Below are 19,412 nucleotides of genomic sequence, written 5' to 3' on the forward strand. Positions count from 1 at the left end.
TGTGACATACAAAATATCTTGTACAATCCTAAATGCTTATTGCTTGACAGAAGCAATACACACTAAAAACGTGGCCAGCTGGTTCAAAACAAATGAAAAGCCGCAATCCTTATTTAGATTTGCAAAGTAATTCTACACTGTTTGGTCATGAGTAAAACTTACCTCTGCAAAACAGTAAAAATTATTTTATTTGGAGAGTTGTGAAAGTTTGCGTTCGCAAAGTACAGATAAAGTAATAACACTCGGCTTCTGTAGAGGGCTTTTCTATGTTCAGTGTTTGCATTGTGTGCCCAGAAAAGGGCTTTTTGATAGTCCTTCCTGAGTACTACATAGGTAGTTAATCATCTAACTTTAGCAAGCAAGGTTCCAAAGAAAACAAAAGCTATCCATTAAATCTTTTATTTATCAAAACAGTTAAGAAAATGTAAAAAAAAAAAGCCAGTATTACACTCAATAAATTGGTCTATATACAATTCAGAAGAATACCTTCACGTAACATAAATGCTCTAAAGGCCTACAAATTCTACCTATTCCCTGCCACCTACACTTAGGAAACCTCTTCAAATGCTGCATGAACTCAGTCAATACAGGACAAAAGAGAGGAGAAAACAGATCTCGGTGTAGGGAAGTGTGGGAAAAAGCAATTGCTGTTCCCCACATAGGAGCTGTACAGCATAGACATTCCATAGATACTCTTCAGCACAGATATTCGTTTAACTACAGCTCATGATTATTTCTTTTTTATGATGTTATTACCACTTTGCACAGTATGTTTAAACAATAACAAAAGAATAGCTTTTAAAGGAATGAATGTGGCTGTAACAAATAAGCATCTGTGAAGGTGTCATTAGTGTCCCTTCAGATCCGTAAAACAAATCTGAAGCATCTCTTACTGAGCAGTATCTGACTACTTTAGATTGCTTTGCATAGATAGTAACCTGTTTTGGTTATCAGTGTTAACAATCATCAGTTATCTGTCATAGGTGTCAGCATATAGCTTTCATGGATTCCTTTGCTCTGCATTAGTAGTTACCTGCAGTGTAATGGGGATATAAATAATTCAGTCATCCTTTTAGCAGCAGGAGTATATCTGCAGTAACCATACTAGTTAGAAGTATTAAAACAAATGCAACAGAAATCCCAGCATATGAAAGAGGACAACTTGTAACAGAGACAGAAATTTTTAGGAAATTAACTCTGCTGTTGAGCTGATAGAAAAGAGAACCTGCAGCACAGAAAGATGACCGCCAGTGCTAATTTGGGTACAGTGCAGCAAAAGCAGCACACATGGCTTTGCTGTGTGCTTCAGATTCTGTTGTTTATTTCAATCAATTACTTTGTGACTCCCTAGCCTAGAATGATGGTTTGTGTGTTTTTCCTCTTTTTTTTCCCACCTCTAGGGAAAAGCATGAAAATACATTCTTTTTCATTCTATAACTCTATAATGCAATGGACTTAAATCCATTAAAAATTCTACAATACCTGGTTAACCTCACTGTGACATTTCTATCTTTCTCATGCAATGTAAGAAGAATTTCAGGAGTCAGTATCAGCTCTCATTAATTTTGTGGTTTTAGTTGAAAGCAGTATCAAGGATAAGATCAAGAGAAAAAAGATTCCTTAAAGCTATCATTACTTCACAAATACTTTCAATCTTCTGTTCTGCTTTTGAGAAGTGAGATGACATTTAGAACAACTGGAAATGTCTCTAGGACTTCTGCTCTCTCATTCACAAAAATAAAGACAATTTACTGCCTTCTCACTAGCATCCCCTTTTGTATCTCATCTTACACAGGCAGATCTCTTCCAAAACTTGGTAGGAATAGTCACCATGCATTACTCGATCACATCATGTCCAGCTGAAATAGAAGCAACAGATTTAGAAGAGGCATTGAATTCAAGTTATTTCTTATCGCGTTTAGTGCTTAGAAAATAAAACAAATTCAGAAATCCCTATATAAGTGGAATTAATACCTGAGTTCTAATGTGTTATTCAAATTTAACACTAAGTTGTTGTAAAGTACAAAAACAAACATTAAATCCCATTTTCAGATAATATGTGCAATTCATAGATTCAAAAAATGCACTTCAAAAGTAGAAATCTGCCTGCGGTTAAAACTTTATCAGAACTCTCTACACAACCAGCTTAAGTCTTGGAGATAGATTTGTAATCGTTGAACTTGTAAAAAAAATCCTAAAATTCTTATTAAAAATCCTGAAACCCTTGAATTTCATCTAGCCCATATAAGAGAAAGTTAATTGAGAAGATTAAAATGTCTTTTTTTTTTTTAAATGACTTTTAGTTTTCAACCCACATAAATAACTACTCTAGACCCACAAGCTTTGTTAAATGCTATTATAGTAAATTACAACAGTCTGCTACCAAAGCAGCAGCCACATTGGCTCTTTTGAAATACACAGGAGGACAGGATAAATCTATGTAGACACTCATGTTAGTACACAACAGGTCATTTGCCTTTGTAACATTTCACATCTGGTTGTGCTTTACAATAGAAGTTAAGTAATTTCACATGGCTCTTCTTTGACTTAGTTCCTCAGGTGTTTCCTAAGCCATGCACTATAATCTACTGCCTTAAGAAGCTCTCACTCACTTGAGTTCTAAAGCCACGTTCTGTCTTTACGGTACTCACCAAATCATCAACATCACCACCTTCATCTGTGGCAGGCAGAGTTTCATTTTTCTTTTCTTTTGGAGTCAAGAACTGAAAATACAACAGTACAGTACTTATGCTACTGACGAAACTCAGATCCTTAACGTTAAATGAACAAAATATTAATACTAGCAAATTGGAATTAAAAATCATGAATCAAATTCATTCTGGTTTCAATCCTCCAAAACTCTAAAATAGAGGAAATTTCCAAATACTTGCTTTTAAAGGATTTTGTGGAGTCTGTTCAATGAAATAGACGAAGAATGTTGTTCTTCAGACCACACAGTTAGTCTGTAGAATGCCATGTAATGCTGCAAATGTTAGTTCATGGTGTCAGAGGAAATGAAGTGCATGGAAGAGAAAATCCTTTGAAGGCTACGTCCAAAGAATCCCCTCACAAACATCAAGAACTGGAGATGTCAGTGGCTGAGCCTGGGACTGTACACTTCTCCCTGCTCATCTGTTATTGTCTGCTGTCGACAAGGGGATTCTGGACTAGATGGAAACATTGTCCATGTGAGTACAGCCATTTTTTGTGTTCTTAAAAATGTAACTCTAAAAGTAATACAACAGGTGACTACAAACTACCAGAGAATAACAACAAAAAACCTTTCCTATTAATACATATGCAAGTTGACCAACATCTTGTTTACTAAAGATCCTCAGTATGATACTGTTGCTCTGTGTAGAACTCAGTAAAGTTTGCCATTTAACTCAATGAACATTTAACAAATGAACAAAGACAGGAATTTGAAAAAAACACTCAAACATGCAAGATGGTTAGAATGCTGGTCTTCAAAAATAGAACATTCATTATGTAAAATTCTACTGCAATAGCTGCTCATACCAACTCACCATATGCCCTCCACATAAAGCATCACATCCTTCAACAGAGGATAAAGCTAACTTATTCAGATACTGTAACTACTCTAGTGAAACACAGCAACAACATCAGGGGTACAACCACCTACAAATTATTTTTCTCAACCTAACAGAGTGGGAAAAAGTAGTATTTCATCTATAATGGTAGAAAAAATAAAAACAGGACTACAAGTTTTAGTTACAGACTCCAACAATATAGAAGTTATTAAACAATTTCTGGATAGAAAATTAATATTGAACAGACAATAAGTACCTGTTAAGAGTTTAGGTAACTTTTTTTTTTTTTTTTTTTTGCTAACAGCTGACTTCTGAAAGCAAACTAATGCCTTCCTGAGGCTTTCAACTTATGCAGCCACGCAGGTCATGCAAAAAGCCATGGAATCACTACCAGAGTGCTACCTACCTCCAAGATAATATACTTGCACTATAGCTAGCTTAAATGTTATTTTACTTAAGATGTTCAGATCCTTCTCTAGAACAACACTGGCATCTTTAAACAATGGGTAGAACACCAAGAAGTTGCCTGCTGCGTTATCCTACCGTATCAAGAAGTGATCTTATGTTTTAATGTCTGAGGTTACAATTTTAAATCACTGAGAAAGGCACTCCATCAAATTCCCTCTACTAGGTAGAATATCATTAAGCTAATTTTGTAGGAAAGTACAAAATCTAATATCCGATAGGATGAAAAGTAAATATACCGTGGTTAACATTACTGACGATGGATGCAGGCAGCCTCTGCCTAGCTATCTCAACAGCCAAAGCTCAAGCATTTCCTACATTCTGAAGAGCAACATCCAAGAGCAATGTAGAAAACCTACTCCATAAACAGCATTCATGTTTTACCTTGTTAACATTAACTTAACTTAAATTTTGTAGATGCAAAAAACTAAGGTGACGGGCAGAACAAATTAGAATTTCAGGATGTTGTACAGTTGTCTATCTTCTTTGGCTGACAACGTTCTCAATCTAGTAGTAACACAAAGCACATACTATAAAACTAAAAGCTAATGACACTGTCAGTCCTGAAAGACTTTTTTGTGCCAGATCAAATTTCCTTTTATGCAGTTAAGAGTTGAATGCTATTTACAAAAGTAGCACATTTTTTTTAAGCTTTCAAAATTAGCTTTCCAGCACTAAATTAAGTAGAAAAAGCTGAAAGCTAAAGAAATGTAAGATGAATTTTTGCAGTAAACTGCAACCTGATGTTTCCATCAAATTCCAAACACAAAATTATTTTTTCCTAAACCCGTCTACATTTATGCAAAAGCAAATTAGGTATAATAGTTGTGCTGAAACCCATTCTCTCCCAGAGTAACCAAAAAAAGTACTTGACATTCCTGCTCTTTTAGCCTACCATTCTTACATCTAAAACAAGCATCTCTATTACAGGAGAAAAAAAAAGCCACCAAAACAAAAACACCTACATGAAACCATTTTTCTCAATGATAAGAAGAAAGAAAAGTATGCATAGATAACTTTCTCAGCCAAAAAAAAAAAATCACGAAACTTGTACATGTTACCTGTCTAACAAACTGCCATACAAATCTTCCCTTCCCCATCAAAGAGCAATTCTGAAAACTTGGAATCTTATATGCAAAACAGTCCTGAAAATGCAACCAGCCAGAGATTTGCACATAAGAGAAAAGGCTTCTGTGTCACACAGGGTCACAAGGACAGCCAATGTCTTGATCTCTGAACTTGCAATTGTGACCATCCAGCCTAATACGGAGGTGAGGAAAAAACATGTATTGCACTGATTGCTATTTTAAAAGATCCAGCACAACCATTGGTGAAGGGTGTCACTTTCATTGTAGAAAATAAACAAACTTTTTTCCAATCTATTATATACTGAAGAAAATGCTGACCTGGCACACCAAAGGAAAGACTCAGCACAGCTCAACTGGATCAAGAGAGACCAGATTTTGTATCAGCCCCATAAACTCAGGACACAATTTTAGTCTCTGCAGATCCTACTCCAACAACACAGCTCTTCAGTTTCTTTTGTAAAAAGTCATGCAAACCCTTGACAATGGCAACTCCACAAATCAAGATTCTGGTTTTGGATCTGGATAGCGGGGAGGTTATCTAGTGCGCATCTGGGATTGCCAACAGCCTAGTTACCAGAGAGATGCAACTCATTTATCCTGAAATGCAAGGTTAACTGTCACATTAGTGAACTCTTGTGCTCTCAGCAGCCCAGAGCTGATTCCACACAGTCTTTGTTATTCCCCTACTTACAGCTGTCACAAGACCTTCAATCAGTCACAAAAGAACTTCTTCCTTTATTGCAAAACCTGGCTGACTGCAAGATGATGGTAAAAAGAAAAGTCACTCTTAAGTCAGTCTACAAATGTTTTGCACTCCATCTTATCCTTTAACTCTACTCCTTCTGCTACTCTTCATAATTTCTGCTTCATCCTTGCACAATGTTTCTTCGCCACCAGAAGCTCATAGTTAAGAGAAATGTAAACTCAAAGATCTTCATGGCTAGTAGAGATTTCCTTAAAGAATAGAGACTCATTCATGCAGCTTTATCACATTTTGAATGCCAACAACAGTTTCAGACTAAAAAGTGAAGTTCTCAAGAAACGAATTGTCCTATGAAGTTTCCAAATAAATTCATAGCATTTGGAATTTATAACATTTTATATTCTTTCAAACCACTGCTAGGGGAAAGATTGCTCTATAAACTTATGGGTGATGAGAAGCAACCAGTACGTCCTTCATGCTCACAAAATAACATCGTCATTTGTACTTTGCACACGAGCTTAGCCTTTTTTTGGACTCTTAGGAGCTTGCTTATATTTTTATTTTCATTACACTTCCGTGCCTTCTTTACCTCAAAATAAATTCTTATAGATTAAAAAAGCAGTTTCAAAAATACAACCTTTTACCTACAAATTAATTAATCGAGAACCCACTTCAATCTCCTTCTGGTTATTGCTCATGTAGGCCTGGAAGTAACAATCAATGTGGCATCTTGCAGAGAAGCAGCTTTGCTGAAGAGTACTTAGTGATTCTAGGAACAGGTTTACCTTGAGGGATCTGTAATACAAAGACCTTTCTTCTGAACTATTTAAAGTTTTGGCGCTCAGCAGCCTGATACAAGGCTACCCTTATCTTCTTATCCTCTGCGCACAAATACAATTTTTGACAGCAAATCTGAATTCTGCCTTATTTCAAACAGAAGGCATCATTCTGCCTTTTATAATTAAATCTTTTTGTAATTATGACATCCTTCATTCATCCCAGTTAACACTTATTATAGTGCTTTATTTCTGTAGAAAGAATACATGCAAGTACGCCGATTTTTTTGCCTGAAAATCAGTGATATGATCAGTGATAACAACATCAGCATAATCTATGATGTCCAGCACTCCACAAGACTGGCATGAAGTAGAAATTACTGATATAGCTAATTTTCACTATACATGCAGTGATAACTTCATATTGCTAGTTAGTAAAGCCTTCAGTGAGAAAAAAAGACATGCTGGTTTTTGAACTGGCATGTTAACAATGAGATCACAGTTCTTTTTATGAGGTTCAAATAGCAGTCTTGAATATATAATTTATTGCTGCTAAACTGAGTTCCTGAAATTCCTGTTCTTTGTTGAGGGTATTTTCAGATAATTATGTCAAATATGCTACTTCCTAAAGACTAATTAAGATATACTGCTGCAGTACACACTAGGGCATTATTTTTTGCTCTGGACTGGGGCAAAATTAATTTCATGGCATAAGAACACTATCATTTCTTATATCCTATTTCATTTGTACACATTATAAGTAATCTCCTGTTCCACAGCAAGGAATCGATACAAATAAACGCTAATTAAAACTATGATACCTTTTCAGCTTCTTCACTAGTCACTGAACTTCCCTCTGCTTCATCTTTCGTGATCAAAGAAATTCTGTCTAAAAAAAAAAGATATAAAAATATCATAAGAAGGCTTCCCAAAAACACACCAAATCCCAACTTTGGCATGTGTCATCATCATCACCAAAAATAAAAAAAATTGCCCAAAGGAAAATGTGACTTGCATAAATGAGTCAAATATGATTTAAAAATAAATTAATGAGAATATTCATAAGCTTGTGGAAGTATCCATTTAGGAAACTGTTAATATTATGACAATCAAACTAATGAGACACTGAAATCACAGATGAAATGCTGAAAGTCTATCAGAAATTACACTTTTAGTCATTCACAGCATGCTCTTCAGTCCTTAATAGCCTTAGAAATATTAACTCTTACCATACAAAGACTGATGCTGTGGTTCTACAGTATGATTACCAGTGTTGATTCTGCATTTACAGGATGACTGTATCTTTTTGCATCTGCACCACCATTCTATGCAGTGACACTACTCCTCCCCTCTCCTGGCTCCAAAAGAAATTAAAATAAAAATCCAACCACTACCTCTCAATTACTTTTCCCTGCCTAGCTCACCACTTGGCTACACAAAAGCTTGTGCCTAAATAAAGAATTTGTGGGTGTGAGAGGAAAGAACTGTAGGCTCAGGAAGGTTTCAGCAGCAGCACAATTTTAGTGGCACCTTAATGTGTCCCAAGAATCACCAACACGCTGACTCGCATTCCTCATCTTTTGGTGATTGCTCATGACAAGGCCCAATGCTACATTTAGTAGAATAGAGGGCACAGGTCGTGTCAAAAGCAGCAGTGAAAAGAGGACTTCTATGTTTGGGAGCAGCAAGTGAAAAGCTGTTTCAGCTACCCAGTAGGGTCAACCTATTCAGATTGCGCATAGAGCACTGTGATTTTATCATCTTCTGAGAAGATAATAAATTTTGTATTAAAACACCATCTTAGTTTGCATTTATTTTTTCTTCTCAGAAACAGTCCAGTTTGTTGAAAACTATGGTTGAAATTAACTGAAAATATTAGAACAGTATTCTAGAATGGCTTTGGAAGATGCAAGTTTCTTGCTTCCAAAGAGTTCTTTTAGTTGGTATTGGGTTTCTTTTGTTTGTTTGTTTTTAAACCTTCTGAGAAGTCCCCCTACAGTACTACTATGTAACAGACCTTGAGAGTTGTCTTGTGTTGCTGCATTGGACTACTAAGCGCATTCCCATCCTGTATTTTTAAACATTTGGGTAAAGCAGTCATTACGCAGTTTGGAGTTCTCCATTTTGAAAGGCACATGTCATTGCATTCTATAGCATGCACTCTTAAAATAGTCAGTTGGGTTCTTAACAGATTTCCCTACTTCTGGTTCCAATTAAAAACAGGAGTATGATGTAAAATGTGTTTTTTCATAGTCCACTGTGTTTCAGATTTGTGAAAACGGTCCTCTATTTATCGCCTGTGTAAATCTGATGCTCTTCTGGAATTGCATTGCCTTCATCTCCCAGTTTAATCACAGGTAGATGTCATAGTACCACATATTCTGTTCTCCAGGTTAAATACAAAATGATCAGTGACATATTTCAATGCTATCCATGCCTTTTTTGAGACTTAATTTGGAAATATCCTTGTAAGCTGCATGAGTTTTTTCATTTATTTCAAAATTCATCTGAAGTTGTACCTTCTTATCCTTACCCTGTAACATTTAATTTGTCTCCTCTTACACAATTCATTTAGCGTTTCAACAAGACCTGTCAAGGCATTATTAAATATTACTGGTTTGAAACTACTAGGGAAAAAAAGAAAGTTACACAGTGTGAAAGAAAAGGGTTTTTTTTGGTGGTGGTAGTTTTTTTTTTCATATGTTTTTTTTGTTTGTTTAATATTTTAGATAGGCTGCAGGAATGATCTGCATCAAAATGCTCTTCAGTGTCCCATTGCTAATGTAAGGTTTTATCTTACATAATGGATAAAAAGTCAAATGGAATCATACCTTGTACCACAATCTCCCAGAAATCAGCTAAGGCTTTATCTTCCACCTTTGACTTCAAGGCCTGTAGAAAATCATTAAAGCACTGCACCTTGGATAGCTGAAAGAAATAACAGCAATGATTACAGGGAAATATTAAAGTAGCTGCAAGCTTAATTCTTCATAAAGTCATCTAAAATGGTGAACATGAAAGTCATTATATATTTTAACTGTATTAAAACCATGAGTTCTAAGGAAAGGTGAACCACAAAAACCGAATTAAAAAGAGACTTTCTTACAACTATCTTAAAGAAGAAATTCACAGAACAGCTTATTTTTCTCTTATAAATATCAAGTCACAAGCTTTATGTTTTTATGTTTAAAAGAATGAAAACAGTAACACCACAGAATTTTTGAGTTCAAAAGCAAGTTCTTATTCAATTAAGAATAAAGAAACAAAACAGAAACATTTCTAAATTTTCCAACCATACGAGATTCAAATCTACTAAATCTACTTCTCCTAAAGCAACAAACTGCTGTTTTTAATATAGTGAATAGGCCCATCATGTCTTCAGTTTAGAAATTTTCACATATTACAATTACCTTTATAGCCTCCCCTCTGAAAACTCGAATACAATTGATCCCTTTCATGTAGTACTGTGAACTTCTGTTTTCCAGAAACTGATCAATGCGGTTTATCAGCTGCTGACTCACTGAAAGACAAGGCAAATAAATAAGCAAAGCAAAGAATCCATATTTTCAAGGAAAAAAGAAATCCTTTAGATCTGTCTCTCTATTCCACGCTGACAAGCATCAAAGGAGTTAATCATACCCCTATTGCCTTAAATCACTCAATTTGATCACTGAGTATATAAGTTACTGTCAGTTACTTCAGTCTATCTGAAAGAGCTAGGTATGATAGGATGACACTCAAGCATGGCCAAGGCAAAGTCTGAACCTGGAAGCCATGGGAAAAAAAAGCACTGGACTAACTTTTTTTGATCGAAAATGTAGCTAGAACGTTTATGATTTAAAGCTGAGGTACTCTACAACTCTAGAAAGAACAGCCTACAAACACCCTTTGAAATATACACTTATTCCAATGAAAGAGTTAAATTCACAGTGAGGACGTAATAACATCAAAACAATAGCTGTAGGATGATTGCAGTTCAGAGACCACCTTGTTATTGACATTACAGTGGATACTGTCCCTGCAGTGGTAGCTTGACGATTTTTCACGAGGTCAGTGCTGCTTGTGATCATGGAGACAAATACTATGAACTGGTTTTGCCGAACAAGAAAAAGCAGAGGCAAACAATGAGACTTTTGTTGACAAGAAGGGGAAACATCAGCTTTTGCTCTGCAAACCCAGATAAATTATCTTGGATTTTAGTCCTTTACTTTGTGTTTAATTACAGGTAAGAAACCATTCAATTTTACTTTCTGTCAGACACCCAAGACTGGGAAAATATGTCCTTGCAGTTATTTCAGATGTGGAAACATCACCGAAAATCATCTGCTACAATGATGGGAAATAATGGAAAAAGACAAAGATAAACACACACACAGATGATGACATCATATAAATACTGCTTCCATTCTGCTTACAATCAGCATAAGTACTAGTTGTTATATCTACATTCTGTGACATGCTTAACTGAACTAATCCAAACAGAGTGAAACAGGAACTCTCCCAGCAGCTTCTGACTCCAGTGAGTTTCAACAAAAGGAGGTGAAGAGTAGTCCTGCACAACAGCAGCTGGCACACAAGAAAGTATGCTAGTGCCACTGCTCCAGAGGTGATCAGCTCGCTTGTTATTTGTATTACTGGTAGCTGACGAACTATATTGAAGTCTCACTACTTCAGCTCCTCAAGTTAAGTCAGTCCATTTTTTTCCATGGTTAACGGTTTTCTCATTAAATGTTCTAATTTCTTACGAATTGAACTAATAAAAGCAGGTCCTGCTGGTACTTTCAATGGCAGCGGTGTTTTGTTTTTGTTGTGGTTTTTGTTGTTGTTGTTTTTAAACACTGCCTTTTCATTGATGTGTTAAATTAAAACCCCAGGCAGTACAAGGGTGCAATAAAAGTCTTCATTGTCAGAATGACTCTGGCACACTGCTTGGAATTATCACATACTGTATTTCTTTTATTTATTTATTTATTTAAAGAAAAACCTTTTCCACTTGATTGCCCTTAGCAGGCATCAGAACAACGTATTTTCTTGCTAATGACTGCAAATTCACTCTTTCTGAAATTTGTTTCCAAATTTAAAAGAAATAAAGCCCCGCACTGTTTTAATAGGCAAGAAAATATTATAATTAGGCAGAAAACAAGTTACATGCAACAATATATGAAGGCGAGATTTTTTTCATGTCTTGAAATAGCTTGGCTAAAATTGCGTCTGTCCATTGGGTCTCCATTAAATGACAGATCAGTGATTGATGAGTCTAAAATAGATAAAAAGTCTTTGGTCCCTGAAGTAATTTGATAGTCTAATCAGAACACAGACAATACCAGAGACAGCAAAAAAGGATTTTAACTGGAAGTATAATCCACAGAAAGTGGACTTTGTAGACTTTGCAGGTCTGAGAATTTGTTCTTTCTTTTCTATTCACCATCTGCCTTGTCACGAATGTGAATATTTGGTTTTGAGTGCTGCAAAAAGTAGATCTGTCCGGGTTTGCAAAAACACATGTTCTGCAAGAAGACACACCTCATTTGTGTATAGTAGCCCCAGTCAAATCTGAAGCTCTGAAGAGCAGGTCCTAATGATATGAATTGATAGTCTATTCAGAACACTACCATGTAATAGTCACCTACTCTCACAGCCCTCTACACCTCCCTCCCACATCTAAGGAAATGAACTAATGAATTTCCATATTCGGCCTATGCTGAGAATTCCAACACTCCTAATCAACATCTCATTCTACAGATCATCCCAAGAAATGCTGATCTTCTGTTTCCTCCTTCTACTGTATCTGATTGGCTACACAACAAATAGAGCAATTATAGACTGGAGAACTACAAGTAAAATGTTTCAATAAAAGATCTTATCCCCCACTGGCATTGAGGTACATTTCCTGCTCTAAAATACATTCATCAACGCTGCCACTTCTTGTGAAATGTGTCATGAACAATTATATTCACTTGTTATCTCTGAATAGTTACAGTACAAAATCGTAGTTATATTTTCCTGTTTGTTCAGTTTCAGCCCTTGATCTTGATTACTATGCCAAACAGATGACAGTTTCATAATAGTTGAGATTGTCTCATAGTCCAATTCCTTGTAGATAATATTTTTCCCTTAAAAAAATTATTAAAAATACAGCTCCTTCTGTGCACAAATGAATCCTATTATTAGCAATCTTCTGACTTATCCAGTGGCAGTGATAATGAGTTGTATTAATGGACAGTGCTTAAAGCAAGAGTCACAGATAAATCAGTTGAACTATCTGACAATGGATTTTAAACTGTTGTTTTGTAAGGATGATCTTTTCGTAAGTGACAAGAAGGAGCAGATGGTGAACTCTACCCTATTTTCAAGGGCTTCCTTTATCAAGTCGAGAAATAAGAATTTTATCAAGAATTACTAAGTTGCTCTGGTGTGCTATGGGGTGCTGCTCAGTTTTGAAGTGTTCTCTCCAAATGGCCATTAACAGTGGGTATGGCTCAGAATGATTTAAGACTAGATGTCTGAAGGTATTCTGGTTCCAATCCCATTCAAATCAGAATCATGGTGAACCTGGTGGTTTAGTGCTCTAAGCACTTCAGTATCAAGAAGCTCCAAATACAGAGTGTCTCCAAGTTCTCTGGGCTACTCTTCCTATCTTTGACTATCATCACTGGGATCTTTTTCCCCACGATATCTAATTCAAAATTCTGTTTGTTGTGTCTGACCCAATCGCTGTGCTCTTCAAAAGAGTCTGGCTTTATCCTTTCTGTGAAGTAGAGACACAAAACTTCAAAGTGATTCTTACATATTCAAGTATTCAGTTTGCAAATATTATTCTAATGATTGAATCATTTTCACCAAACCTGTCACTGCATTTGGCCTATGAAGCAAGAGTAGCATTACTCTCCAATATACACAAAGATATCCAGTAAGATAAAAACACAGGCAAGCAGCAAAAATACGTGCCTATAGAAAGTGAAAATAAATACTAGTTTAAAAAATTATATACCTATCTCTCTAGATAACTACATGTTTCTAGAGAAAATTTGGCAATGAAATACCCATTTTGTCTCAAGTAGTACATTTTCATTGCATATCTGTCATACACAACTCTATTATGCACATGAAGCATCCAGTGCAAAGCACTCTTGTTAGACATTTTACTTATGTGATCTATATGCCATGGCAAAAGTGAGTCACCTCAAGACAGACAGAAAATGTACTGAAATCTACACATGCAATTATTGACTTGCTTAACCTTTTTCTTCCAGAAGTGCCTAGGAATCAAGATATTGACAAATATAAGCACAAAAACTGGAAGTTCAATGCAGTTTGTCTTTGAACATTTTTCCTAATGCCCACAAACTGCTGAGCTATCATTGCAGACTTCTCTCTTCACAGACAATCAGTAAAAATTTTAAAAAAAGTTTATTTCAACTACAGGACTTCAGACACCATATTTTCAGACAAGAGTCCTGCAGGATGCAATGAAATCTGGCATACAACTTCCACAGAAAACTTACAAAGTAAAATAGTATGTGTGTACATATACACACACACACACTTTACCACCTCCCATTAAGCTTTCCTATCTTATACAGAATTGCATGCAAGTTCTATACTCTAAATTGGACGTTATCTGCTCCCTAGAAACACAGACATGAATGGAAATCCATAAACAGTTGCACATGATGTAATGGTTGTGTGGCTACTCCTCTGGCATAAGACGATGACAAACAGCCACTGTATTTGAGCCTTCTCTGCAGCCACAGCACTGAAGAAGCTCATTGTATAGCCTTGGGAATAAAGATTAGATTCTACTTAGGGTAACTAATCTATTTTATTTGCATTCATTGACAAAAATGTCAGAAGCTGTTATGAGAAGACTCTGCTCTTTGTGATGACTGTGCACTTGTAACCTGTTCAAAACGAGACCTGCATAAACTGACATCTCTGCAGCAATGAATGCAAACAAGAAAGTAAATGTGTCTGGAAAGGAAGCATTATATTATTTATAAGAACAATAAATATTAATCTGCAAGTTGGCACCCTCATACACAACTGATCATGTAAACCATAAGTATGTCCCTACTGTAATAAACTGCACAGATGTCAATTAAAAATGAAGTCAATTAGTATTTCAGGATTTGAGCTGCCAGTCTCAGAAAACCTATCCCTAATATCCTTGCCAATCTGAAATACTTAGTTTTTTTTTTAGAAGAATGTATTTACATATTAGCAGGTCAGTTCTTCCTAGGAGCAAATACATCATCTCTCTTGCTCTGGTCTGCTATGGAACTAGGTATGCAGACAGACACTGCAGGTGCGCAAGGCCCTGGGAAACCTGATCAGGCAGGTGGCAGCCCTGCCCACGGCAGGGGTTTGGAACTGGTTGATTTTTGAGGCCCCTTCCCACCCAAGCCATCCTATGACTTTGTGATTCTAAGCTGCACACAAGGCTTCCATGAACAGCAAAAATCCCAGTCACCAATTCCCAATAAGGCCATTGCTAAATGCATTAATACTTATCTTTGTTGATTAATATACCATCGGGATGTGCTACAGTTCGTTATTATTTACTTTATCCCTCTTGTCATACTTCTGTTTAGATAACTTCTTTATTTTGCTAAGAGACTTGCTGTGGACTGGAAAGGATATGTCAGTAACTCACAGCTTAATTATACACTGTCACTCTTTACCAGCTCTGCCTATTGCTACAACCCTAACCCACCTCCAAGCAGACAGCTGAAGGAGGAAGGAACTGCTGCCTTTTTTCAAGTGAGAATGTAGGCTCTGTTCAGTTTGGAATTTTGCACTGGATCTTTTTATATCAGAAAGGAGAAAGTCAGGATACAACCTAGTAGTTCTCTTGTCTGCATTCTGACACATAAATGTTATTAATTTCTTTCAATGAACTACTAGAACAGCACAGATTATCCTTTCCTGCAAAGGCATTTTACATGTTCTAGAAGGGTCAAAAAAAGTTTCCTCGTTAAATACAATAAAAAGCTATCCTTAAGAAAAACCCTTACAATTACTGAATAGCTTTAATACAGAATTTACTAGTTACACAACGAGAATGCAATATGGCACACCATTATAAACGTGCCTGCAATGCTTTATGTATTGAACTACCTACAAGGCTCTAAAGCAGAAAAATGACTATGCAAAAGGGAAAAAATAATATGCAGAGCATGTTTTGATTTAGAGTGGCTTCTCTCATTCCTTTACATGGGTGACTGCACTACAGTGTCTAGCTACACCTTATAATTACAGAGCAGATCATACATAAAAGCAGATTGTTCAAAGATTCAGAAGCCATCCCGGCATGTACTGCAGTTATCTCCCCAACAGCTAACAAGTGGACGTATTTAAGCACTCTTCACTTAAATGATCTTCAAGGGTAAACACTATACTTATTTCTGCTTTAAAGCCTTCCTACATGATAAAACTAATTACCGTAACAAAGTAGTCAATCGTTTCACAGTTTCAGCATTCTAGTATTCTTGTACAATGTTTTTTACTGCATCTTAATATATCTGAGACTTGAGAACACAATTCTCAACATTTTTTCAATGATAAGCACTTGTTCTGTATCTAATAGAAAATCCACATAAGTAACTGGCTAGCTGTCCTATAGTTCTAGGAATTCTGAAGAGAAATAGCCATGTAGGCTTTAGCAGACTATCAGAAATCAATACATCACCTAACACACTCTTCAAATCATGCCCAAAAGCATAAGCCTAGTGAAATAGCCAGCATTTCTCTTGAAAAAACACTTGAAAATTTTCCTTTGGGGAAAAAAAAAACACAACAAAAACTACCTAAAAAAACTACCAAAAACAGCTACCAGGCAGATGAAGCTTACCTTGCCACAACCTTCAAATCACCATTCAAGAGGATCAAGGACACTGTTCATCTTGTGCAAACTTTTTAAGATGCCTTTACATTACATACACAATAACTACTTGGCATTTTCAGACTTAGAGCATACCAGACCAGTGAGACAGTAGCTGACCTGTGCTTTGTATTTTGTTCCTCGCCTCTACATCAAAACCTTGTCTTTTTTTTGTGCCGAGTGATCAATTCAGCACACAAAGAGCCTGCTCATACCTTTTGAGGTGCTTGCTGGTTATTACAATCCAACTTCACTAAATTTACCCATGCTTTCTTTTGCTCACAACAAGCAGTAAGAAATTATCTTTGCTTGTAAATATCCTGATTTCAGGCATTCAATTCTTATTTCTTCATAAAACAAAGTATGCATCAGAAGACAGGTTTGTCACAGTGCCCATCCAACAAGCCTGCACTTCAAGCTAGAAAGATCATTTACAGCTGGACGAGAAGCTGATAAACAGCTTGAAGAAGGTTGCCAGTGCAAAGAGATCTTCTGTTAGAAAACACAGAAGCTGTTACTCAGATACCTCAGTGTCACTGTCTAGAGCCATCTCACACAAACCAGGGTGTTGAGACAACCACATCCATCTTCGCTTTATGACATTGGAAACTAGGCAGTATACTACTACAAAGCATCTCACAGCACACCAGAAACTTGTGTTCAGGAAAACAGATCACATTTACTGAGCCCTGAAGATGCTGGTAAATATAATTAAGGTGGATAAAGGTCACTTACCATCTTTGAAGTCAGCATTTTTCTGCCTCACCAGAATTTGGAAGTCTTCTGCTGGGTTAACACTGCCAACCTACAAAAGGTACAAAAATGACAGAACTGTCTGCCAATATCCATCTCTTTCTTCTTGGGAGGCAGCAGAAATCTTTACATTTCTACTTATTTTAATATGGAAACAGAACCGGTATACTTCTTCACATGCGGATGCTGAAAACTTGAATTTTACAGTGTGTGTTAATGTACAGTAGTCCTAGCAAAGGTTAGTCATGGCATGCGTAAGATGAATTTAGGCTTACTACACTGCACTCTTATAAGCAAACTATATTCTCTGGGGTTTAAAGGTCAGAAGCATAGTAGTTCAAGCTATCTGCTAGTTCAGCTTTGAGACCTTCTGCAGCACAGACCTCTCACAAATCTTGACAGACACTTAATGAGGAATGGGAGCTCCCAGGCATGAGGATACAGAATCATTGACTTGCCAAGCCAATAGGAAGCTTAAAATTAAAAGCTCATACTCAGTTCATCTACTCCTTCTGGAGCAGTCTGACATCTTAAAGGTGAAGCGCTATATTTGCATACAAGTGCAGAAACCTTACAAAGGAAATAAAGCCAGGTCAGATGTCAAAGTTCACTGAAAAGTGGATGCAATAACCTTAGAATGAAAATTCACAGTATTTACTGTTTCCTTTCAGAAACCAAAACTTTTCTAATTTTATTTGAAGTGTTTCGCTGTCAATGTAACACTTAGAAAGATCTTTCAGTACACTTACTTGCTCTCCTAGCATTTCTTTTAAATCAGGCAGTGCCATTTTTCAGCTAATAGCAGAAACTGATAATTCGGAGTACAGAATATTGGGCACAGCTCCACACCTTTCTTAAAACTCAATCATTCCTTACAAAAATGAACTTAAGAGGGCAGCACATTTGAAAACAAGTGAAGTTACCTTCATTAATATTAAATTGCTTATCCTATGAGATAAAAAAAAATCTAATGAAGTTGTTATACAGGCTTTACCTACTCATTTACATGACACTTGAAATTAAGGTAGAAACCTAGCTTAGATGTAGAAACTTAGGTAGAAACCTAGAAACCTAGATGAAGATAAATGTATTATTTTAGTATCCCAGCCAATGAAGAGAGTAATCTCTAAAATCAAGCAAGACCTCTGATTAAGTACAGAGAAGTAACTTTTATGTGGCAGAATATATGAAAGAAGAATAAAACTCCACTACTGAAGCCCAGCTCTGTGATACTGCTTTCTTCAGATCCACAGGCTTGCCTTGTATAGTTTTAAGCTTTGGGGGAGAATTTTGCCCTAAAATATCTAAGGTTGATGGAAACCCATGCTAAAATTGATCTAAAGGCAGAGAAAGTTTGCTTTACAACATTTAGCAGAGTCAAATCTATAAGTAGAAAAATTTCAGTCATGTCTATTTCAGCTAGAATGTCACACTTTATCAGGAATTCTGTATACTGACTACAATACACTTAGAAAAATTGACGTTCCCTTTTGATAAAAAGAGTTTTAAAACTTTACTTACAGAGGTGACATTGCCTTCAGCAAGTTTCATGATGCTAAAGCTATCTTCCTCATCTTCAATTTTCCTTCTCTTAGCATTGGGTCCATCTTCACTGCAGCAAATGAAGGCGACAAAAATGAACACACACTAAAACAAAGTAAGCCTTCCTGCCTGCTGAGCAGGGAGTCAAGTAAATTAACAAAAATTACACTGAAGTCTGGGCAAAATCTTCATTATACAACTGTTCCCAAATTAACAGTAAACAACACTTCATTTTTCATCGTCTTCACCAAGCAGAGAGTAGAAACAGAACTCATTCATGTTATTCATGCACCTCTTTCGCACATTTCAAAATACAGGCTTTCTCCAGTTATTTTATGTGGAACCTGTATATTGAGTTAACTTTGCTGATTTACTGCATGCTGTAAATCAATAAATCACATATTACATGATATTTGGTATTCTCACCGGATGCCTTTTACATTTTCTTTTCAAATTCATGCTTAACATTTAAACAGGAAATCCATTTACTCTTTAAAAATTACCTGAAAGTTCCTGTTTTGGAACTGATAGCTACCATATGTCCTGTTTACACAGTGACTTTTGAGTCTAATAACCCATATTCAGAGAAGCATAGAATGGTTTGGGTTGGAAGGGACCTTTAAGATCAAGTTCCAAATCCTCTGCTACAGACAA

At 36.2% G+C, this 19,412-nt stretch overlaps 1 protein-coding gene across 4 annotated transcripts in view; it reads right to left on the reverse strand.

Moving 5' to 3' along the window:
- Window positions 1-383: 383 nt before the first annotated feature.
- XRCC5 (X-ray repair cross complementing 5) overlaps window positions 384-19,412 on the reverse strand; it is a 43,803-nt gene continuing 24,774 nt past the window's right edge. For 3 of the 4 annotated variants that reach the window (XM_046943716.1, XM_046943717.1, XM_040703882.2), the window contains 6 exons: window positions 18,738-18,828; window positions 17,199-17,268; window positions 9,994-10,103; window positions 9,415-9,511; window positions 7,405-7,472; window positions 2,571-2,723 (listed from right to left, as the gene is read on the reverse strand). In XM_046943716.1, coding sequence (XP_046799672.1) covers window positions 2,586-2,723; window positions 7,405-7,472; window positions 9,415-9,511; window positions 9,994-10,103; window positions 17,199-17,268; window positions 18,738-18,828 — 574 coding nt within the window. In that variant the 3' untranslated portion in view covers window positions 2,571-2,585. Of the gene's footprint in view, window positions 1,860-2,570; window positions 2,724-7,404; window positions 7,473-9,414; window positions 9,512-9,993; window positions 10,104-17,198; window positions 17,269-18,737; window positions 18,829-19,412 lie in introns of those variants that run through there. The other variant, XM_422072.8, reaches the window with a different exon arrangement.

The sequence above is a fragment of the Gallus gallus genome, chromosome 7, assembly GCF_016699485.2.
Source record: "Gallus gallus isolate bGalGal1 chromosome 7, bGalGal1.mat.broiler.GRCg7b, whole genome shotgun sequence".
NCBI classification, from domain to species: Eukaryota; Metazoa; Chordata; class Aves; order Galliformes; family Phasianidae; genus Gallus; species Gallus gallus.